The sequence below is a fragment of the Rhopalosiphum maidis genome, chromosome 1, assembly GCF_003676215.2.
Source record: "Rhopalosiphum maidis isolate BTI-1 chromosome 1, ASM367621v3, whole genome shotgun sequence".
NCBI classification, from domain to species: Eukaryota; Metazoa; Arthropoda; class Insecta; order Hemiptera; family Aphididae; genus Rhopalosiphum; species Rhopalosiphum maidis.
In genome coordinates, this window is record NC_040877.1 from 10,571,978 (window position 1) to 10,592,678 (window position 20,701).

Consider the following 20,701-nt stretch of genomic DNA (forward strand, 5'->3'; position numbering starts at 1 on the left):
ATTTTGTATTATAGCCCACCACAAGCATGATAAGTAATAAAATACCAATACACCCTATATGCCTTCATCACAGACATCGCTGACTTATACAAAGTGATGAAAATGATTAAGTGTCTGGTTCAGTATTAACTAAATTCAATGAAAACGATTTATTTAATAATATTTAACATGCTATTTATGTAAAAAATAAAAAATAAATATTATTGTAAAAGAAAATTGAAAAAATAGACTCAATAAAATAATCTTACAATACAAATAAAATTACTTCGGATAAAGTTTGCTGATCAGAGATTCTAAATGTAATGCATAAAAAAAAAATTATATCAATTAACCAGTTAGAAGATAAAAAAAATAAGAAAGTGTTACCATCAGTTTAAGTCGAATGCCCTGATCTACCATCTACTTCTATATCTCTATTATAAAAATTGCATACAGCTATCAAGACGATTTCACTTCATAATATCATTAAATATTACAAAAAAAAAAAAATAATAATCAAATAACAATGTTAACAAAAAAAAAAAAAAAAATTTAAACAAGCACTAGCTATTTAATTATGGTTTTTAATCAAAATTAATCCATAATTAGAGTCAGCTAACAAACCTATTTAAATATAAACCTAGGATCTACTTATCTTTTAATATATTAAAAAGAAGTCTACGAAAATACAAAACAATGCACCGATTTCGAAAATGTATGTTATGTCAACTGGAGTATCCAAAAAGATATAATTCAAATTATTGAAACTATTTACCCTACTCGGAACTCATTATTGTTAATATATTAATAACCGTTACACTAGATTATCTAACGCGTTTTTTAAGTCCTCGTATTTTATTGCAGTCTGACTTCAAACCCTAACTGTCGCGAAGACGTTAAATTGGATGGCAGCTAGAAAATGTATATACGATATTACTTAACACTTAAGCTATGACCTGTATGATCTAAGATGAGTTGTAATTCAAGTGATTAATTAAGTTTGAATAATATAATATGCAGATAAAAAAATAGTTGTTCTAAATTAAGTTAAGATGGAACATGTACTCACATTATTTTGTTATCTTGCTAAAGGTTCTTATATAACCCGTTTATTCATGTATACAATAATAATCAAATAAAATAAATAATTATAAATACAAGTTAATTTTATAGAATCGATATAATATATATATATATACGTATAATTTGTTGAGATATATATATTATATATATATTTATAGTAAAATACTGTATTTATTAGTATTTTGTATCCTTAAAATTAGTTTATTATAGTTAGTACATTAAATGTATGATGTACTAAATTCGCTACCTATATTTTTAATGATTTGAAGTAAATTTACTGCTTTATTGGGTTTGAAGTTTAAAAGAAATAACACATCATCGTTAAACTCGTAACTTTTTTATTTCATATTGAATCAAATATAATGAGAATTGAATGAACTTCTTTAAAACTATTTTTAGTTTTATTTAGAATAGTTTACTCAATTGTTATACTTCGTATCACTTTAAAAATATTTACATCATTTTTATCTTTATTTTAACTATGAGTGGAGCGATGAATATATTTGATTTTACAATGATATGTGGTTATTTTTGTAGACATTTAATTTTGAGGATAGTTGTGGATAAAAAATTGAATATAGTTTATATTTAAGAAATAACAATTAAAAAATGCCAGTATATTTTAAAAATAATCTAGGAAAACAAACAAATGTTTAAGGAAAAACTGGAATCTTTATATAAATCCAGTATTTGATGAATTGATTTTGTTTTTAGTTTTAACTCAAAAATGAATAATCGTAGAAACGAAATTATCACAAAATAGCTATATAATCATTTTATATACAAAATATAATTTTTAAAAATGCTTTAACATTTTTTATAGAACCCCACATACATTTTTCATATATCTGTCTGAAATTATTAAAAATAAATAGGAGCAATTATTTTTTATATGCATTTTAGGTTTAAATTTTAAAATAATTTGTCGTAATCATGAGAATTACAAACTATATCAATAGTTTTTAGTAAAGTATTTATAAAATTTATAATTTTTATATTAAGGTTCTATATAAGTATTATATTTTGAACGGAGTGATGAATGTGTTGATTTTACAATGATAATATGTCGATATGTGTTTTTTTTCAATTTTTTTTTTTGTCTGTCATTACGTTTTGGAGAAGTAATATTGTTTTGATTTTTGACTTCAGCCCCTCTTTGAAAAAGAAAATGAATCTAGTTGGTACATTACGCGGTAAAAGTAAAAATTTTAGTAGTTTTCAAAAGCGTCAGAAAAAAACACTAAAAAGGTAAGGGAAAACGGAAATATTTAAGCATAACCAGTTTTTGACAAAATTGATTTTTTTATTTTGTTGTAACTCAAAAACGAATCATTGTAAATATTTGAAATTTTCACCAAATATTTATATTAGCGTTATTTATTTATGATTAAATTTTAAAAATATTTTGACTTTTTTTTAGCTATTTATAGACAATTTAAATTTTTGATTATTCTAAGTTTTTTTTTTTAAAATGCCCATAAAAAAATTAGCTCTCAAAAAACCTTTAAAATTTAATACAAGGTTTTTTATAAACTGTACTTATTGTAGTAAAAAAAAAAAAAAATAGATAAATTGTAAGTCAAAATTTTTGTTTCTAAGCATTTAATGTTCAAATTTTTACGGAATATTTTAAAATCACGAAAATTTTCAAGGAGTTTGAAGTTGAAAATTCATAACATTTTTGTGATTTATACTAAGGTTAAAAAACCCAACACAAAATTCTTCATATCATTCAATGCTATTTTTGATTTATTTACTTTACTATTAACCTACTTTTACTATTTTATGATATTTACAGAAAGATGTTATTATATTTTGAGTTATATACATTGATATAATAATTAAATATTAATAATAAATTAAACGTAATATATTTAGTAAAAATTAAATCAACTTACTGTAGTACTGAGAGTAAAATAAAAGACTTAAAGCTATATCAAATAAAAATTCCACTGTGATTTAGGTTGATATACCATATCTCCACTCAAAATCATTTTTCTTGTACAATGATATATCATTGAATTCGGATTTAACACATCCATAACAGTGACCCACTCGACACCTAATGTACAACAGAGTAATACCCACTTTCTTACCTTTTTATTATTATATCTAAGCAAAAAAACGTTTGATATTTCAATTCCATATCAAACATTATCCGATTTCATAATTTATAAATAATTAAATATCTTGTTTTATTTTACGAAGGAAAATAACTACAATTAAATTTTAAATGATCTAGCTAAATCACAATTAATTGAACTCTTATATAATCAAATAATAACAAAATAATACGTAATATTATTCAATAATAAAATATCTTAAGGGTGTTATATTTATATATTAATAATTTTTCAGTATTTCTTTGTTTGCTCATTATTTTAATTAGGATGCAATGAAGGTAAAAAAAAAGTCACTTTAAATATTTAACACGAGTTAAAATCCACATTTTTAATATATCCTATAACAATCAGTTTTTTTTTATGTAGAATATTGTTATTATGTTAAAATTCTGTTCTGTTTAGAATATGCGTATTATAATGTATAATAATATAGAACAGCTTTTAACATATACACCTAATTAATTTAAAATACAAATATTTTAAGCACATTGAATCAACTTAAATAATTGCATAATTAAAAATGTATACAATTTATACTTTAATAGCCATATCTCGTAAATTTATTCAAAAGTATTTTTTAACCGTAATTTAAAATTTACAAAAATGTATATTGAAAATTTTTCTTTTAGATATTTAAAGTTGTATGTTCAATAAAATTGGATATTTATACAATATACATTATGTTAATTTTGTTATTATTTTATAAATATCTATTATTAGTAAAATATATAACGTTTTTCTACTTCATATAGTTTTAATTGCTATGCATAAAATGTTTAAAATATTTTGATTAATTCATGGTATTAATACCACTCTACGTATTCACTCTATTTTATGATGTATATGCGTTGGTATTGATTTAAAAATTAATATACATATAATAACAGTAATAACACTAATATATCATCTTGTTTTAATATAGCATAATATTGTAGAATTTATTAATAATATCATAAATCCGATATCTTTAGCAAAAATTAATTCTATCTACTGGCTTCCGTTTACCTATTAGACAATTTAATTATTTAGAAAGATATAAATATTTAATAACACAGAGTGTACCAGAACTATTTAATAAATATAGTAACGTTTGTAATGGAAGTTTGTTAAATAGTCTTGTTACATTGCACCTTATATATCTGCTATTCAAAGACTCTGATTAAACAAGTTTTTCGTTTGTTATGTAATTATTGAATTTTAATTTTTTAATGATAAGTGAAAATTGACACCTATTTTAATAATAATGACATTTTAAATTGTTGTTATTATGTTTTATTATTTTATTTAAATTAAAAGTGCCTTACATAATGTATATGGCTTCTAAAGTTGTATAAATTATGCTTTTTCAAACTATTGTAACTAAATTGTAAAATGTATTTATTTTCAAATTTTTAATACATTATTATTATAACGTGTCGAATCCAGTTTTTATTTTCATTATGATAAATTTAATGTTATCCCTTTATTTTAGAAACCTTTAAAAAAAGTTGTATTAACCATTAAATGAGCTTAAGAAAATTATTGGAACAATCTTTTATTGATATGATACTTTAGAGCGGTATTTGAAATTTGTACGATATGAAAACATTTATAAAATTGTACTTACTTCGTTATAAGATAGTTTGGTAATTACATTTATTACTTAAAATTAATATTCATTATAAATTATTAAGTTAGAAAAACAATTTGAGTAAAAATCAGTCACAACTCCACGTATCAATATTTTTTTCTTATAATTATTGTGATTTAGGTATTATTTTAATTGTTAAAAAATGGGTACCATATAAATACAATTTCTGAACTATAAACCAAGTTCTAAAAATTTTTATTACTCAAAAAAGTTGCTATAATAAAATAAAAAAATATATATCACATAGTAAAAAAATTTGGTGCTGTCCTCTTTTTGTCGTTTTGTTTCCTTTCAGGATATAATAATATGTAGAATTTATACGATTGTACTATAATATATACTGCGATTTAACTTGTATAGAGTCTATTAATGTTTTTGATTACAAATATTACAATGGATATTTTCATTATTATACATAATAATAAAACACTGTAATTAATTTGAAAAATCTAGGTCACAGATCGTGACGTCGTTTTAAGTATAATGACTAATAAGTAGAATTAAGATTGTGTAACAAAATAAGTTGTTAAAAATGTATTTATACTTGGAAAAAAATAAAAACCATCTATTAAATTTATGATAGAGAAAATGTGCAATAAGATGAAAATAGGGAATCAATAAAAAAATTACAAAATTAAAAATCATATAGGTAGTAAGATAATAAGCAAATTATATTTAGCATAAATTTAGCATTTTATACTCAACCAATTGGGAACTATAATACCGTAATACATTAGTACCTATATATTTAATACACTTCAAACCATTTTTTTATCTATTTTATTTAAACAATTTCACTTATAAGTTATTTTTTACAGAAATATGATTGTTGAATATAATACAATTATAGAAATAAGAGACATTTTTGTGAAAATCTTGGAAATTTGTAAAGATCAGGTGATGGGGAAAAAAGTAAAAATTAATGAGTTTTCTTTGATGTAATCAGAATGATTCAAAAAACATTTATGTGTGAGAATTACTTTTTATCACATTCCGTGGAAAAAAAAGAATTTTCTACAAAATCATAGCGTTTTTGACGACAATACGACTTCATATTAATAGAGGTTGAATTGTTAAAATGTTTATTTGCTTGTATACATGCATTTTTATCAATTAGTTGTAGAAAAATAGTATATATCGATCTTTATGATTAATTTTATTTGTATATAAAATATAAACGAATATAATAAGGTACTTATAATAGTTGTTTTGCTAAAAAAAATCCTTTTAACAACTGATTTCCCATTTCCATATTATGTTAAATATTTTCCCATGGCTTATAAATATTTATTGCATTATTTTTTAAACTTAATTAATATCTCATTAATTTATTTTAAGAGTTTAGTTTGAGAAATGATTATTTTATTAAAGTATACTATGAATTTAAAAACAAATATTTTTAATGAAGTATAATATGTTTTTATTTCTTGTTATTGTAAAGTTGATAACCTAGTACAAGTATATTGATTATACACTGTACTACTATTTTTCACTAACTGTGTTAGTTCATTTTTTTAAATTTAATTTTAAAGACTTACCATTTTACTAACACATATTAATATTTTACTACAAGTATATTATGTTTTTCTATATTCAGTCAATAGTAATGACTTGGTTATATGCTATATAAAATTGTTTTTAAAATATTCATTATTCATCGGAAACAATTGTCATTGAATTGATTGTATTTATTATAAACGCTTAATTTGTGTATACTTACCTACTGTAAAATGGAATATATCTACCAATAATAAAAATAATATTTGTATATTTATTTTAATAATTTAAAAATAACCTGTAACTTTTAATTTAAGATATTAACATGTAAGACAAATTACAAAATATTATATGGAAAATACATTTATAATACTTTCATTAAACAAAACAAATCTTGTAGTAAAATTCTAAACGTAGTTTGTAAATATACTTACAATTTATCAATTTCGTGTCGATATTAATTTCAAGATTATTTTTTTTTTCTTTTATTGATAACACATTTTTTAAGTTTAATTTAATCACAATTTATAGTTTGATATATTTTATTGGTTCTCAATTTAAGCATACGATTTTGTGTTATATTCATACATATGAGGTATTATTTAAAATATACTTATCCATAATTTATTTTTAGTACTTCTAGTTGAAAAGGTGGTAAAGTAGATAACCACTTTACTCTACAGTGGATTTTGAGCGTACCTCGTCATTGAGAAAGTCACTGTAATATATGTGTTAAATTTGAATTCAATAATAAATCATTGCATGCAAAACCGATTCTGAACGAAGGCAACCTGTCAGCTTACATTATTAGGAATATATATATATATATATTGCTATTCAACTAATTTATTTTATTATTAGTAAAATGATAAGTTGAGTTCATTTTTTCCAAAAAATTGTATTTTAAAATGTCATTCTTTATATAAAATATAATTATTTTAAAAAAAGTTTTAAATCTTTATAAATAATATTTCTACTATAATCATTATTTATAAATACTGCACGTTTATATACATATATATATATATATATATATATGTTACATCCATTTGTGGTCTGACACGTTTTGTGAAAAGGATAGAAATTTCATCCAGTTCACGAAACGGACACGGGTTTTTAGTAGCACGGAACTTGTAATACTAATAATAAGTGTATAATTTTTATTAATAAAAACAATTTATCGTAATAATCTGTTATAATTATTATAATAATTATGCATTCTAGGAAACTTTAGGTAAATCTATATTGTAAATAATCAAAAAAATAAAATTATAATTGTTTAAACATAGGGTAGTATTATGGTAACGGCTATTACATTTTAGATTTGATTTAAAGCAAGTGCATTTTTTGTTTCACATTTTTCTCTACAATTACAATTATAAAAACCTTGCCCTCCTATTGTTAATACCACTATTTCTCTTAGACTTAACACTTTTGTTCTATTGACTTATGATATGTTAACGAAATTAGATGTAGTTATGGTTGAAGAGTGAAGAATTGAACCATCCCTTAATTAATCCGTGTTTGGTTCCAAGACGATTTAACTCATATTTTTTTTCTGTGACTATGTCAATTATATTCTCCGGGTCTGATTAACCTCTATTCACCTTAGGAACTGGAGCTACAAGTCTACAACACAATCTTTGACTTTAAATTGAGCAACGTTAAGGTTATTTATCTGTAAACAATGAAACTCATACTACTTTATACTAATTTTAAGTAAAATATTTAAGATATTTTTACCTTTAAAATTTTTTTCCACAGATTTTTGTAAGCTTTTTAATCCTTGTTATCTTGATTCATTAATTTTTTCATTATTTTTGCATGAATCACAAATAATAGCACTAGCAGAGTTGATTTCCACCATTAATTTTTTTTTTTTTAATTTTTATTGATAATTTACAATATAAATTTAGCTTAAGTTTCCTAGAATGCATAATTATTATAATTATTATAACAAGTTATTACGATAAGTTGTTTTTATTACTAATATTTTACACATATTATTAGTTTCGTCACCTGTAAAAGAGTCATCATTTTAAAATTATACTACATAAAAATTCTTATACAATTATATTTTAGATAACTTTAAAGTATGTATAATTATTTTTTTTTTTTTTGAGTCACTCTAAAAAACAAAATCAATCATGTTTAAAATTTTGTTGATTTATTAACAATTGATATTTTTCTTTAAATTTTTTAAAATTTTTATAATAATATTACTAGTATTTAAAAAATTAACAGTTTTTGTGTTTTACCTTCAAAAGTATTAACTACATTCTATTTTTAACTAAAAACCATTACCAAAATTGAAAAACAAAGCAATTTTGTTGTTTAAAAAGATGATGACTGACGCATAAATAAAAAATAAAACATGCATCACTGTAAAATCAATAAATTCATCGTTCCGCACTAAATTTAAAATACAACGCCCCACTCTATAATAATTTAAGCTCTGCTTTAAATTATTTTTGTATGAAATGATTTATTGATTTCAAATTGAATTGATAATAGTAATAGAATCACCATTTTAATTAAAGTATTCACTTTTTTAAATTGTTTTTATCGTACAATCATGGGGTGATTCATATTTTATATTTTTATTTTTATAAGAACACATTATAATTTTTATTGAATCTAAAAATATAATTTATTTCAAAAGCTCATCGTTTCTAATAATTTATTACTACAGTTCATTGTTTATTAATTATTCTTACTAATTTTCCTTTGTGATTTTAATTTAATATTCAGTTCAAGACATACATTTTGATATAATTTAATAAAGTTAACGTTGCACACTGAAAATTTCACAAATTATCAAATACTAAATTTATAAAATAACATTGAATATTTTATAATTACAATTAAAAATATAAATTTGTATATTATTATAAGTTATACGCTTCAAGTTTTATGATTAACTGAAGAAATTGGTTATGTAATTTGTGCATTTTAATGTTGAATATCATTTATATTATTTACATTATTTTTAAATTTATTTTATATATATTAATATTATACTTAAAAATTAGATTCACTTGATCCATTCTAAAGCTTTTGAACTTAATAATAATACAATTTGGTTTGCAGATTTTTGTAATCATCTCAAAAATAATCAATATTTAAAATTTCTTCGATGTTTATTTTAGTATAAAACTATTTTAAATTTTTTTATAAATTTTTACATTATAATTTTTCAAGGAAAAGATCTATTTGTGGTTTGTTATTTGTTATAAATTAGAAAAACTGTTTATATTATTTCAAAATATAGTTATCCGTTCATAAAATCATCAAAAAGCTAATTTTTATATTTTAAATTCTGAGCGGAGCGATGAATGTATTGAATTTACAATGATGCGTTTTTTTCCGTCGATTAAATTATTTTGGGAGAAATGAAAAATCGGGGTAGTTTCTGGTAAAAATTTGGATTTAGTGGGTACTTTGAGGAGTCAAAATGAAAAAGTATATAAAGTACTTTTTTATGATCAGGATAAAAATTCAAAAAATTCAAAAAATTCAAATATCGGAAATTTTTACAGAACTTTAATTTTTTACAAAATTTAGCTGTTTTGTTTTTTTGTATAATTCAAAAATGAATAACCGTAAGTACTTGAAACTTATAAATGGTAAAATTATCATTTTATGTTTACGAAAATATTTTCAACGTTTTTTTAATTCTTTTTTAGTTATTTATAAGTATGAGAAATTTTAAAATGATTTTAGTTGATGTCGATGAAATACAAGGTTTTTTTAAATTTTTTAAAATGAAATACTAAATTCTAAAAAATTATTTTTGTATCTGTGTAAAAATGTGCATATTAAGTTAGAATTTCATCAAAATAAAAAATAATAAAACTATTTCGTAGTTAGAAATTCAAAAGAACTTTTATTTTTATATCTAAGTATTGAAAATTTAATACAAAATTCCTCATAAGTGGTTAATTTTGAAACTAAAAAAAAAATAAAAATATATATAGACAATAATTATTATACTTTATAAATATTTGAAGTTTAAATTTGGACAAAATTATTCATTTTAACAATAAATAACAATGGTTATTATTTTGGTTTAATTTAAAAATATTATTTATAATAACTTTGTATCGTACTAAAAATATAATTTTTATATAATTTGTTATTTACTTTATACATAATATTATTCTTAATTTTACTATAGGCAATGCATTTTTTGGTTTATTTTAAGATACGAGTATTATCTATTTATACTACGGATAGAGTTTTTACTATGTTGAGGTATTTACAGAAAAATATTATTATATTTTGAGTTATAAAATAATATATTATTATAATAATAAATTAATTACTGATAAAATTATAACCGCAATACTTTTAGTAAAAATTAAATTAACTTATACCGTAATACTAAAAGTAAAATAAATGACTAATAGTTATATCAAAATAATATACCACTTTGTGACTTAGACTGATATACCGTCTCAACTCAGAATTGCTTTTCGTATACAACTATGATATATCATAAAATTCAAATCTAATACAACTTTAATAGTGACTACTCGATGCCTATTGTACTGTAGAGTGGTACTCACCTACCTACCTTTTTAATTTAAAAGAAATGTGCACGTTTAAGCTTCTGGTCAATCTATTTAAGTGAGTAAGTATTTTTAAATAATGTTAAAACTTTCGTTATTTTTAATATTATTTAATGTGAAACGCATTTACTGATGAATAATTAACGTATTCAAGACCATTGCGTGTCCCGGAAATCGTTGCTGAAATTGGATTATTTTGACGGTATGTATTGATATAGGATTTATCGAAAAGCAATGCATCGGCTACGTGACCGGTTATAGGAATAAGATTAGAAGGAGTACCAGCAATTGAAAGGTTGTTCTCTAATGGAATCTGATATTATATCGACACGGACGTCGAGCATTTCTATCATTTGAAAACGGAAAAATCTGAAAACCACTTAGTTTTTTTATATATATAATGTTTTGCTTTTGGATTACTTACAAGCACTTGTTGCCTCTCTGGAGGATTGGATTTCGGTGTAAGATCTCTTCTGAATGCATAGAAAAATGAATTAGTTGATGGCGTATAACAGTTGTGCTCACAAGAAATAAAGGGGAAAAACGCGTAAAATCCTTGTGGTAATTGAAATACGAGAAAACATATTCCAGAACGTTCACCGCTCTCAAAAGGGTAGGTACAACGTGTATTTTTGAAAGAGTAGAATGTGAACATGTTACTAAGATTCCACTATGATATACTATAGTGAATGGTAATATTGCTGAGGGACAAGAAATTATACAGTGTGTTAGTGTTCATAATAATAGAAGTGTTTTGTAATGAAATTTGATTTAAATAACAAAAAATAACAAAAAAAGAAAATATTTAAAAAAATAAATTTTTCTTTCCCGGAATTACAGCCAATGCAGTTTTGGCGTTAAATAAAAACAATTTTCGATTGCGGCAAAATAAATTGGATCTATAAAATAATGTTATTAGGATTACCCGCAATGCAGTCAATTCAAAATGTTTCATTATGTGTCGCATTTAGGTTCAATCATATAAATTTTTGTAAGATGGTCAATATTTTGGATTATTATCACTTTTTTACAATACTTAAGTTCTTTTTAAGCATGATCTATGAACACGATAAACTACTGAACATTATCAGTGTACAATCAAAGAAATACGAGAATCAAATAACTTTTGATTAATATAAATATTTTTTGGTTATAATGTTACAATATATAAATGCTTTTAAAATATAATTCTGATTTCATGAATCTATTTACAGTTTAATTTAAGTATATATTTTATAATCACAAATATTTTGGTGTTAAGTTTTTCCAAAAATAATATAAATAAAAATTAAGTTATTATTCTGTTGTATAAGATGAAAATACAGTATTTACTGTAAAAAGTTGTGCTTCTTTATATTTATTATAATCATTATGATTAATTGTAGATAATATTAAATATTTTTAAGATATTATAAAATTTAAATTAAACAAATGCTATGAACAATTAAAATTGAATACAAACTGTAATGTATTATGTGATATTTTATTATTTAATGAATAAAGAGAGGTATATAACACATTTATTTATAGCTAAAACGCATACGATTTAATATAATATACATATTATTTACTACGTAATATTAATAATTTAAATATTGTACTGTATAGGTAATTTTACGTTGTATAATAGTATATTAACATCAGGACACCATATCTGTTATATGTTAAAACTCTTCTTTGGTCACGAAATAACTGTGTATTAGGCAAGTATGACTTATTCGAAGTCGGTTAATCACATTTAAGTATTATATTTTTTCTTTTTATCGTTTTAATTGTAGTATTAAATTAGTGTCAAAAGTAATGCTATTTGATAATTGAATATGAATTTATTTCGTTTTTTACATAAAAATATATCTATTCTGATATAGCATTAAGTCTTGATCTGCTTTTTCATTCTATTCTATAATGTGCCGATATTATTTTAAAACATTTTTATCCAAAACATATTTTGATTATCACTATATAATCTATTTTATAAATAAATAAAATATTATTTAATTTAATAAATTTATAAAAACAAATTTAGTTCATCATAATAGTTTTATATTTATAAACTATTATGTTTCAAACTTTTAATAATAATGGAGAAAGTTTAAAAATAGTTTATGGATTACTAATTATGATTATTTTTTAGTTGATATTAAATAATTTAAGTAAAACTTTGGAAGTGATTTTTTTATTTATGGCTTGTTTATGATGCTCTGATGATATAATTAAATATTTAGAACTCATGGTATATGTTCAAGATATAAAATGATTATCGTTTATCACGATATTTTGAGGCCAAGTTCGACGACCTTTGTACGCAATAAGCTCGGCAAGCTCAACCATCGTCTCCTCCTTTCTTGACTGTACGACAACCGTGGATATCCACCTACGCGCAAAGTACTATCTGTTCTTCCGCGACCGTACTTAACTTGCTTCTGAAGGATTCTAAAATTCAATTGCATTAGCTCTAAGGCTCTTTTCCAACATTTGTGTATTTGTAATGTTGGATTTCCAAAACATAGTTGGAATACTTGATCAGAAACATCTATGAGCTCTCTTAGCTAGCTCCTTAAAGATTCCGACATTAAATTTCATTAGTTCAAAATTTCCTTTCCAACACTTGTGTACTTATAATATTTGATTTCTGAAACATAGTTGGAATACCTAATCGGAGACAATATCTCTGAGGTCTTTCTTAGCCAACTTTATTAGGACTCCAATATTAAATTACATTGTCATTTTCATTTTCATTTGTTGCAGCAAAAATAAATTGCACTATTTTTCCTTATTCATTTAATTATAATGAATACAAATTTAAATGTTATTCGACGCATCAAATCTACACAGCATTACTATGCTGTATACAGTACTTATAACTCTAAAACTCTAACAACAAACTTATTATTTTTGTTTATACAATCTCGTCAAAACACAACGTAGTGACCCGAGCATCGAACACCTCAACTCTAAGAAATTTTTTACTACACATTAACCATAAATATTGAAATATATATACTATGAGTAAGGTAAGCGAATTAAAACATATTTAAATAACTTTAAAATATACATGATAAGCACAAAACATAAAATAGTAATAAAATAATCTTACACATAATGAATTCCATACTAATATAATACTACTTTTTTAATTATTAGTGTTTCTGTTTTACTACGAATGACACCCAACTCCTCATTGCCCCTTTTCACTATATTTTTATTGTATTTTTATTCTACTACATTTTAATTTTGTTTTACATAATAATTAACCGTAATACGAGTGTAAAAGTGTAATAAAAATACTAAATATTCATGTTATAACAATAAAAATATCTTTTAATATTGACTGTATATATATGTATATTTTAATAGGAAAATTTACAATGAGCTTGAATCGAAATAAATTAATTTTCAAAATTATTGAATAAATAGTAGTATTTACTTCCTTTTTTTTTAACGAAATTATATAATATTTTTAATTATTTAGTTAATAATAATAATAATAATAAAACAAATACAAATAATCAAATATATGATAAACATTTAAAAATAGTGTACGTATTGTTACTAGTGATTGGAACACATTGGGTCTTAATCAGAAATTAGAATAAGAATTTTATGTATGCATAATTTAACTATTTTAAATCCACCATTGTTTTAATATTCAACAATTTTTGCACGTAATATAAATTAATTTAAATTTATCAAATTTATGGTTACCTTTATACGCCATTGAATTCTAAACATATTTAAAATATAAATGTTAAAATAATCTATTACAGACGCATATAATATGTATGAGTATGATAGTATTATATATTTTAAGTTTTTAGTTTTTATATGTTTTATAGTATAAGACTATAAGACATTTATTTTCTGTTTTCGTTTATCTATATTGTTACAATTTCTCAAAGGTTTCTGAATACCTACACAAAGTTTGTTATCAAGTTTGACGAGAATTCTTCAGCTCAGTACAAAAGTTTGTTGTTATAATAATAGATACCATGTATGTATTGTTCTAATGTTCTATGATAATGTTATTTTAACCTGAGTTTAAAAAATAGTTTTTTATACATTTATATAATCTTACACATAAAGTTGTAGAGTAGGTAAGCAAATATAAATGCCTTTAAATATAAAAAGATAGATACTGTAAACATTAAGCAGTATTATGTAATGCAATATGATATAATGTAGAAGACTAAATAACACAAACATGGACAATGTGTATTGTGTAGTCATAGTTAATGAATTAAAATTATCACTTCATCAGTTTTTGGATATTTTATATGACACTGGGAAAACTAGTTTTTATTTGAAAACTTATAACATCTCCAATTATTTATTTTTGTTTTAATTTCTCTTAGGTATAATTTGATATTGTATGATTTAAAATTTATCTTATGTTAATGACAAGTAATTTATACATTTTTTTTTTGTCATTTGTACAATTATATTAATATTTTTTTCACGATAGAATTCTTAAATTAAATATACCAATTTAGTCTCAATAATATTATATTATTAAAAGAGAGGAACTCAATATAAGCCGCCTGATTGAAACAGGTCTTGGTCCAAATCCAAACAATGAAACAAACACAATTTAATTATTTAACTTAATCGAAATATTAAATCTATTATAGACAAAAATATAAGTATTCAATTATTTTTTAATAAATATAGTATACAATTTAAGATAGAAATAATATTATAGGCATATATAAAATTTGACGTTTTATAATAATCATTTATTCCTTAATTTTATAGGAATATCATTTTTAAACATTTTTTCATTTCATATATTGTGAAATATACAAGTTTGTGTAAATATTCATTATAGGTAATACATAACGGAACATAATGAATAAAAAATACCTTATACTCATATTAATAAATTCAATAATTCTGTACCTACCTAACTTTTTATATTTTTATTTTATTGGTTCATATTTTAAATTATAAGCAAATATAAACATCATGTAGTTATACTCAAAGAAGTTGTTTTTTTAAAAGTTTCTCTTTCAAACTTTTTACGGTCTTTTGATATCTCGTATGTATATAATTTAATGTAATTGACAAAAGATACCCAATCAACATCAGAACACCTGAATACCGCTGTATAACTATTTATATTATAATACCTGTGTGGCTGTAAAATAATATTTTAGTGGATTTCTTTCAGAATTTTGCATGAGATATTTTTGTGTGAAAAATTCTTTTAATTTAGATAAAAAAAAAAATAATCTGTTAAATATAAAGATCATCTTAAATGGGATTCAAATGCATGCCTTTACACTTTTCAAGTGATGCCTTGGATCTTATAATAATATATTGTTCTATTAAAAACTATTAATTTATCATTTAGTAGTAATCTTTAAATAACTAGCTATATTTAATAATACTTATGAAATCACATGAGTATAACACTATTTTAGTATAAAAATACAAATGCGTTAATATTTTAGGTTATTTAATAATATAAAATGATTTTTTAAATCGAATTTGTGATAATTTAGATTTCCACAACATTGAGTGTCTTGCCTTTTGTCCTAATAAATTAAAGGTATCTCAATCGTTTAATATAAGTTTAATAGGTACTCTAAAAACTTATGTCGTAATATGTATACTCATTACTCAGTCCTATAAAATGTTCATAAAAATTTTAGAATTTTATTTTACATATATTTTTTTTTGTATTATAGAAACTGTGTTGGATCCTGAATTAGTTCAACCAACAACATCTACTGTGCCAAAAATAAAGACACCTCCACATACAAGACGGAGAAACTCCACTAAAACTCAACAATCAATATCGCCTCCAGTATTTGAGGGTCCAGCAATGTCTAATGTGACAGCTAGATTGGGCGAGAGCACGTTTCTATACTGCACAGTCCAAAACCTGAAACAGAGACCGGTATGTGTATGGCTTATTGTCTATTTTATTTAAACTATTTTTATAAAATGTTATGATTATATTGAAAGAAAATAAATATTTATCGATCAAATAACAAAAAATTAATACGATGTATACAAAATAGCTTTTATTAATTATTATTATAAGATTATAAGATTATAACAATAATTCGTTAACTATCGTATATTATTTGTTATTTATGTTAATAGGAAATACTCGTGTTCTTTGGCTAGGAATTTTGAAAAATATATCAATATTAGTAATATAAGTTATTAACCAACGTACTGAAACATTAAATTAAAAAAAAAAAAAACAATAACTTGATTTTTACTTTTTAATTTCTATACACAATTTTATCAGGCTTAGTAAAATGTCCTGATGAGTTATATCTTGCCTGATATTCAGAATTTAGGCCACTAAACAAGATTCAATTATCTTTTCCTCGTTTCCACTTTTCATAATAATCATTCGTTTAACTTTCCAATAAATCAAATTATATTATTTTTCTTATCAGATTAATATCGATCTGTCTATTATCAATACCATTTACTTTATTTAACTACTCCCCAAAAGTCCTAAATATCATTATGTAATTTTTTATTAATAATATTTTTCTTACAGCTTATACTTTTTAACATATACTTCTAATTAAATTGTCATGTATTATATGTAATATAAATTAAAATACGTCACATATAATTGATTATTGATGGTTCAATTAACAAAAAAATAAATACAATATATATAATTGGAATGTATGTACCTTTAATCAAAAAAAAATTTAGTAATAAAATTGAATAGCAATAATAATAATCATATTCAAAATTATGTATCGGTATTAAATGTATACTTAAATTATGCTAATATGAAAACTATAAAATGTATGCACATTTATTGATGTATTTTATTTAAAGAAAATCTAAGACTCTAAATATAACTTATTTATGTATACACTATACATACGATATATATATATATATATTATGATTTTGAACCTTTATATTTTATATCATCAACCAAAGCCATTATTTATAATATTCTATAAACTCCAGGAATAAATCTCAATTACCTACATAATAAATTATAGTTTTATATATCATATATACCATTATACCTATTATATTTTATATAAGTAATCAAAACTAAGTATTTAGTTTGAAGTTTTAATACAAATAAATAAACTGAAACATTATATTAAGCATTAATAATTAATACTATGCGGATAATTCAATTACAACAAGTAAACATCATTTTATAAAATATTACAATAATGCAGGTATAAGTAATAATAATAAATATACATAATTATGTCGTCTGAACAAGTTTTTCAGTGGATACTAAGTAAATAATTAAATATAACTAAATGCTGCAATTTGCGTTATTTTATACTGAACGTTGAAAATAGTTCTTATTATTTTTTCTTATTTCATTTTATATTTTTTTTTTTTTACCAAATATAAACTAAGACTAATTAACTATATAAATAGTTACCTAGTGTTAATAATAATTGATTATACATCCATAAGCTAAGATCACTGTTTATTCTTTAAAGCATAATATGTGTGTACAAATATTACTCAATTCTTACTAATTTTGGTAATAAATACGTAAAAAATATTTAAAAAAATATAAACATCATATTTTGAATTATATAATAAACAGTACTTTAATTTAAATTACTTTTGAAAAAACTCAGTTAAACATTACTTTTTTTTCAAATGTTTATCACGGCAGTTATACCTACAAAAGCATTTAGTGTTTAAAATAATAGATTTTATTGTTTAATTATAATCAGGTACTTTTTGCCAAAATGTTTAGAGTTTTGTAAATAATTAAAGATAATTATAAAAGGTTATCATGATAATCTGTGTATGGGCAGAAATTGAAAAAGAAATTTAGTATAATTGTTTTGATGGTAAACTCTTGTTTTATAGTATCATCTATAAAATATAGTCATTATAACTTGTATAGTATATTTTATTGATACAAAAAATTAAAAAATGTTTAATACTTACATTATAACTTAAAATGTCCAATATTGTGAGGTTTTATTTACTTCAGTTTTTAAATTTATGATTGAGTCGTTATTTGTTAATAATAATATTCGTGTTAACCTTGTATATTTTCTACATTATTTTTTTTAAATTTTTTTTTTTTTAAATTGCAAAAAATAGTTAAACCAATGTACCTATGTAGTACAGTATGTCGTACCTTGTACAAGATAAAATTGGCGATACGGTGGCGTGTACTGAAAAGTTTAGCTAGTGAAAACAATTATATTTTAATTTAAACGTTATACATTATGGTGGCAATGATTTTTTCGTCATTAATTTTTCCTTTCTTTGAAGATAAAATGTCAAATTCGTGTCCATACATTATAATTTTTGTAAACGATTTTGTTCACTCTACATATACAAATGCACATAGATTGTTGTTAAACACTACAAATTACCACTTAAATCAATGTCCATGCACATATTTAAGTCTTCACTCATTTTTAAAGTGTTTTTCCTCAAGTCGATTAAAAGTATTATGTGTAAAATGTGATACAAGATTTGATATTTTAAATGATAATAAATATTATTGTTTTGATTGATATGGGTATTTAATAACAATAAACTCAAATAACAAAAATATAGAATAATTTCACAATGAATTATAATGCTTAATATTTAGTTATAATAAAGAAAGATGCACGCTAATCATTCTTATTAATTATTTTTTATACATATATATATAATAAGATATATTATTTAATATAGTTGAATTTAAACGTTTGTTTGACATGGATATTATATTATTATAGTTTATAATAATGTGATTCATTAACTACATATTTTATTGATAATGATTTTATATTTTTCGAAAATTGGATTTTAATATCCAATAGTTTGACAAGTTCGATGGTTACTTAAATGTGATTTGGCATAAACTTGATTGTGGTCTATGTGAGTAACTCCCCTAATAGTGCATGGCAAGTAATGTTTTCTAAAACTGTAGAGTGTTAATTTTTATAAAAATGAGGGAAAGAGGTTTTATAATTGTTCGTTGTTAAACAGTTGAGTCATGATTTTTTTGTATCGAGCATATTTTATATGGTGTTGTGCAGACCCCTTAAAAACTGCACAGTTACTAGCGTCATTAATTTCAATCGATTTATCTGGCTGTTAAGCAGACTAGGAATTATACATGCAAGTAGTGTTTAGTAGCTAATGTTGCTAAAATGCTTATTTAGTTTTCATAATAAGATAATTATTTGTGTTTAAACCTACTACTACCTAAAAAATATCATCTGTTCTAAGACAAGTGTGATATATTCAAAGATTAGTTCGCATAAAATGGAAATTCTTCATATGCAAGATTTGTCTTAGTATGTATAATATTTCATTTAACTGACACACAATTTCACAACTGTCTTAAACAATTTGAAAATCTAAAAAAAAAGATGTAAAAATATAGATTCTGATTGTTTTTCGTGTCTGAAACCTGATCATGACATACAATCTTATGTATTATTACCTACCATCAAAAAATATTATATTATATCCTACCATTTCAATACCATTTCTAAAATTTTATTTTTTAGATAACTATACTTGATTATTATTACACTTCTGTAAAACATCCATAATTACAAAAACGACATTTCATAGCATCTCTATATATTACATACAAAAATTATTTTCTAATCGTTTGTCTTAAGTAGATTTCATAAAAATAATATTCAAGTACTCGCAACTACAATTATTTAAATTTATAGTAAATAACTACTTACTGTAGCGCCGAATCCGAAAATCGTATTTTTTTTTTTTTTAATATCCCATAAACCTCTAAAAGATATTTCAATGTTTAAAAAAGAAACTCGTAAAAATATTTAACCTAAAATTACATAAGGTTTTAATTGGTTACTTTGTAATTT

At 22.3% G+C, this 20,701-nt stretch overlaps 1 protein-coding gene across 3 annotated transcripts in view; it reads left to right on the top strand.

Moving 5' to 3' along the window:
• Window positions 1–20,701, top strand: part of LOC113549082 — a 219,531-nt gene that overhangs the window by 134,460 nt on the left and 64,370 nt on the right. For all 3 annotated transcript variants that reach the window (XM_026950239.1, XM_026950238.1, XM_026950240.1), the window contains one exon: window positions 16,571–16,782. In XM_026950239.1, the coding sequence (XP_026806040.1) occupies window positions 16,571–16,782 (212 nt within the window). The remainder of the gene's footprint in view (window positions 1–16,570; window positions 16,783–20,701) is intronic.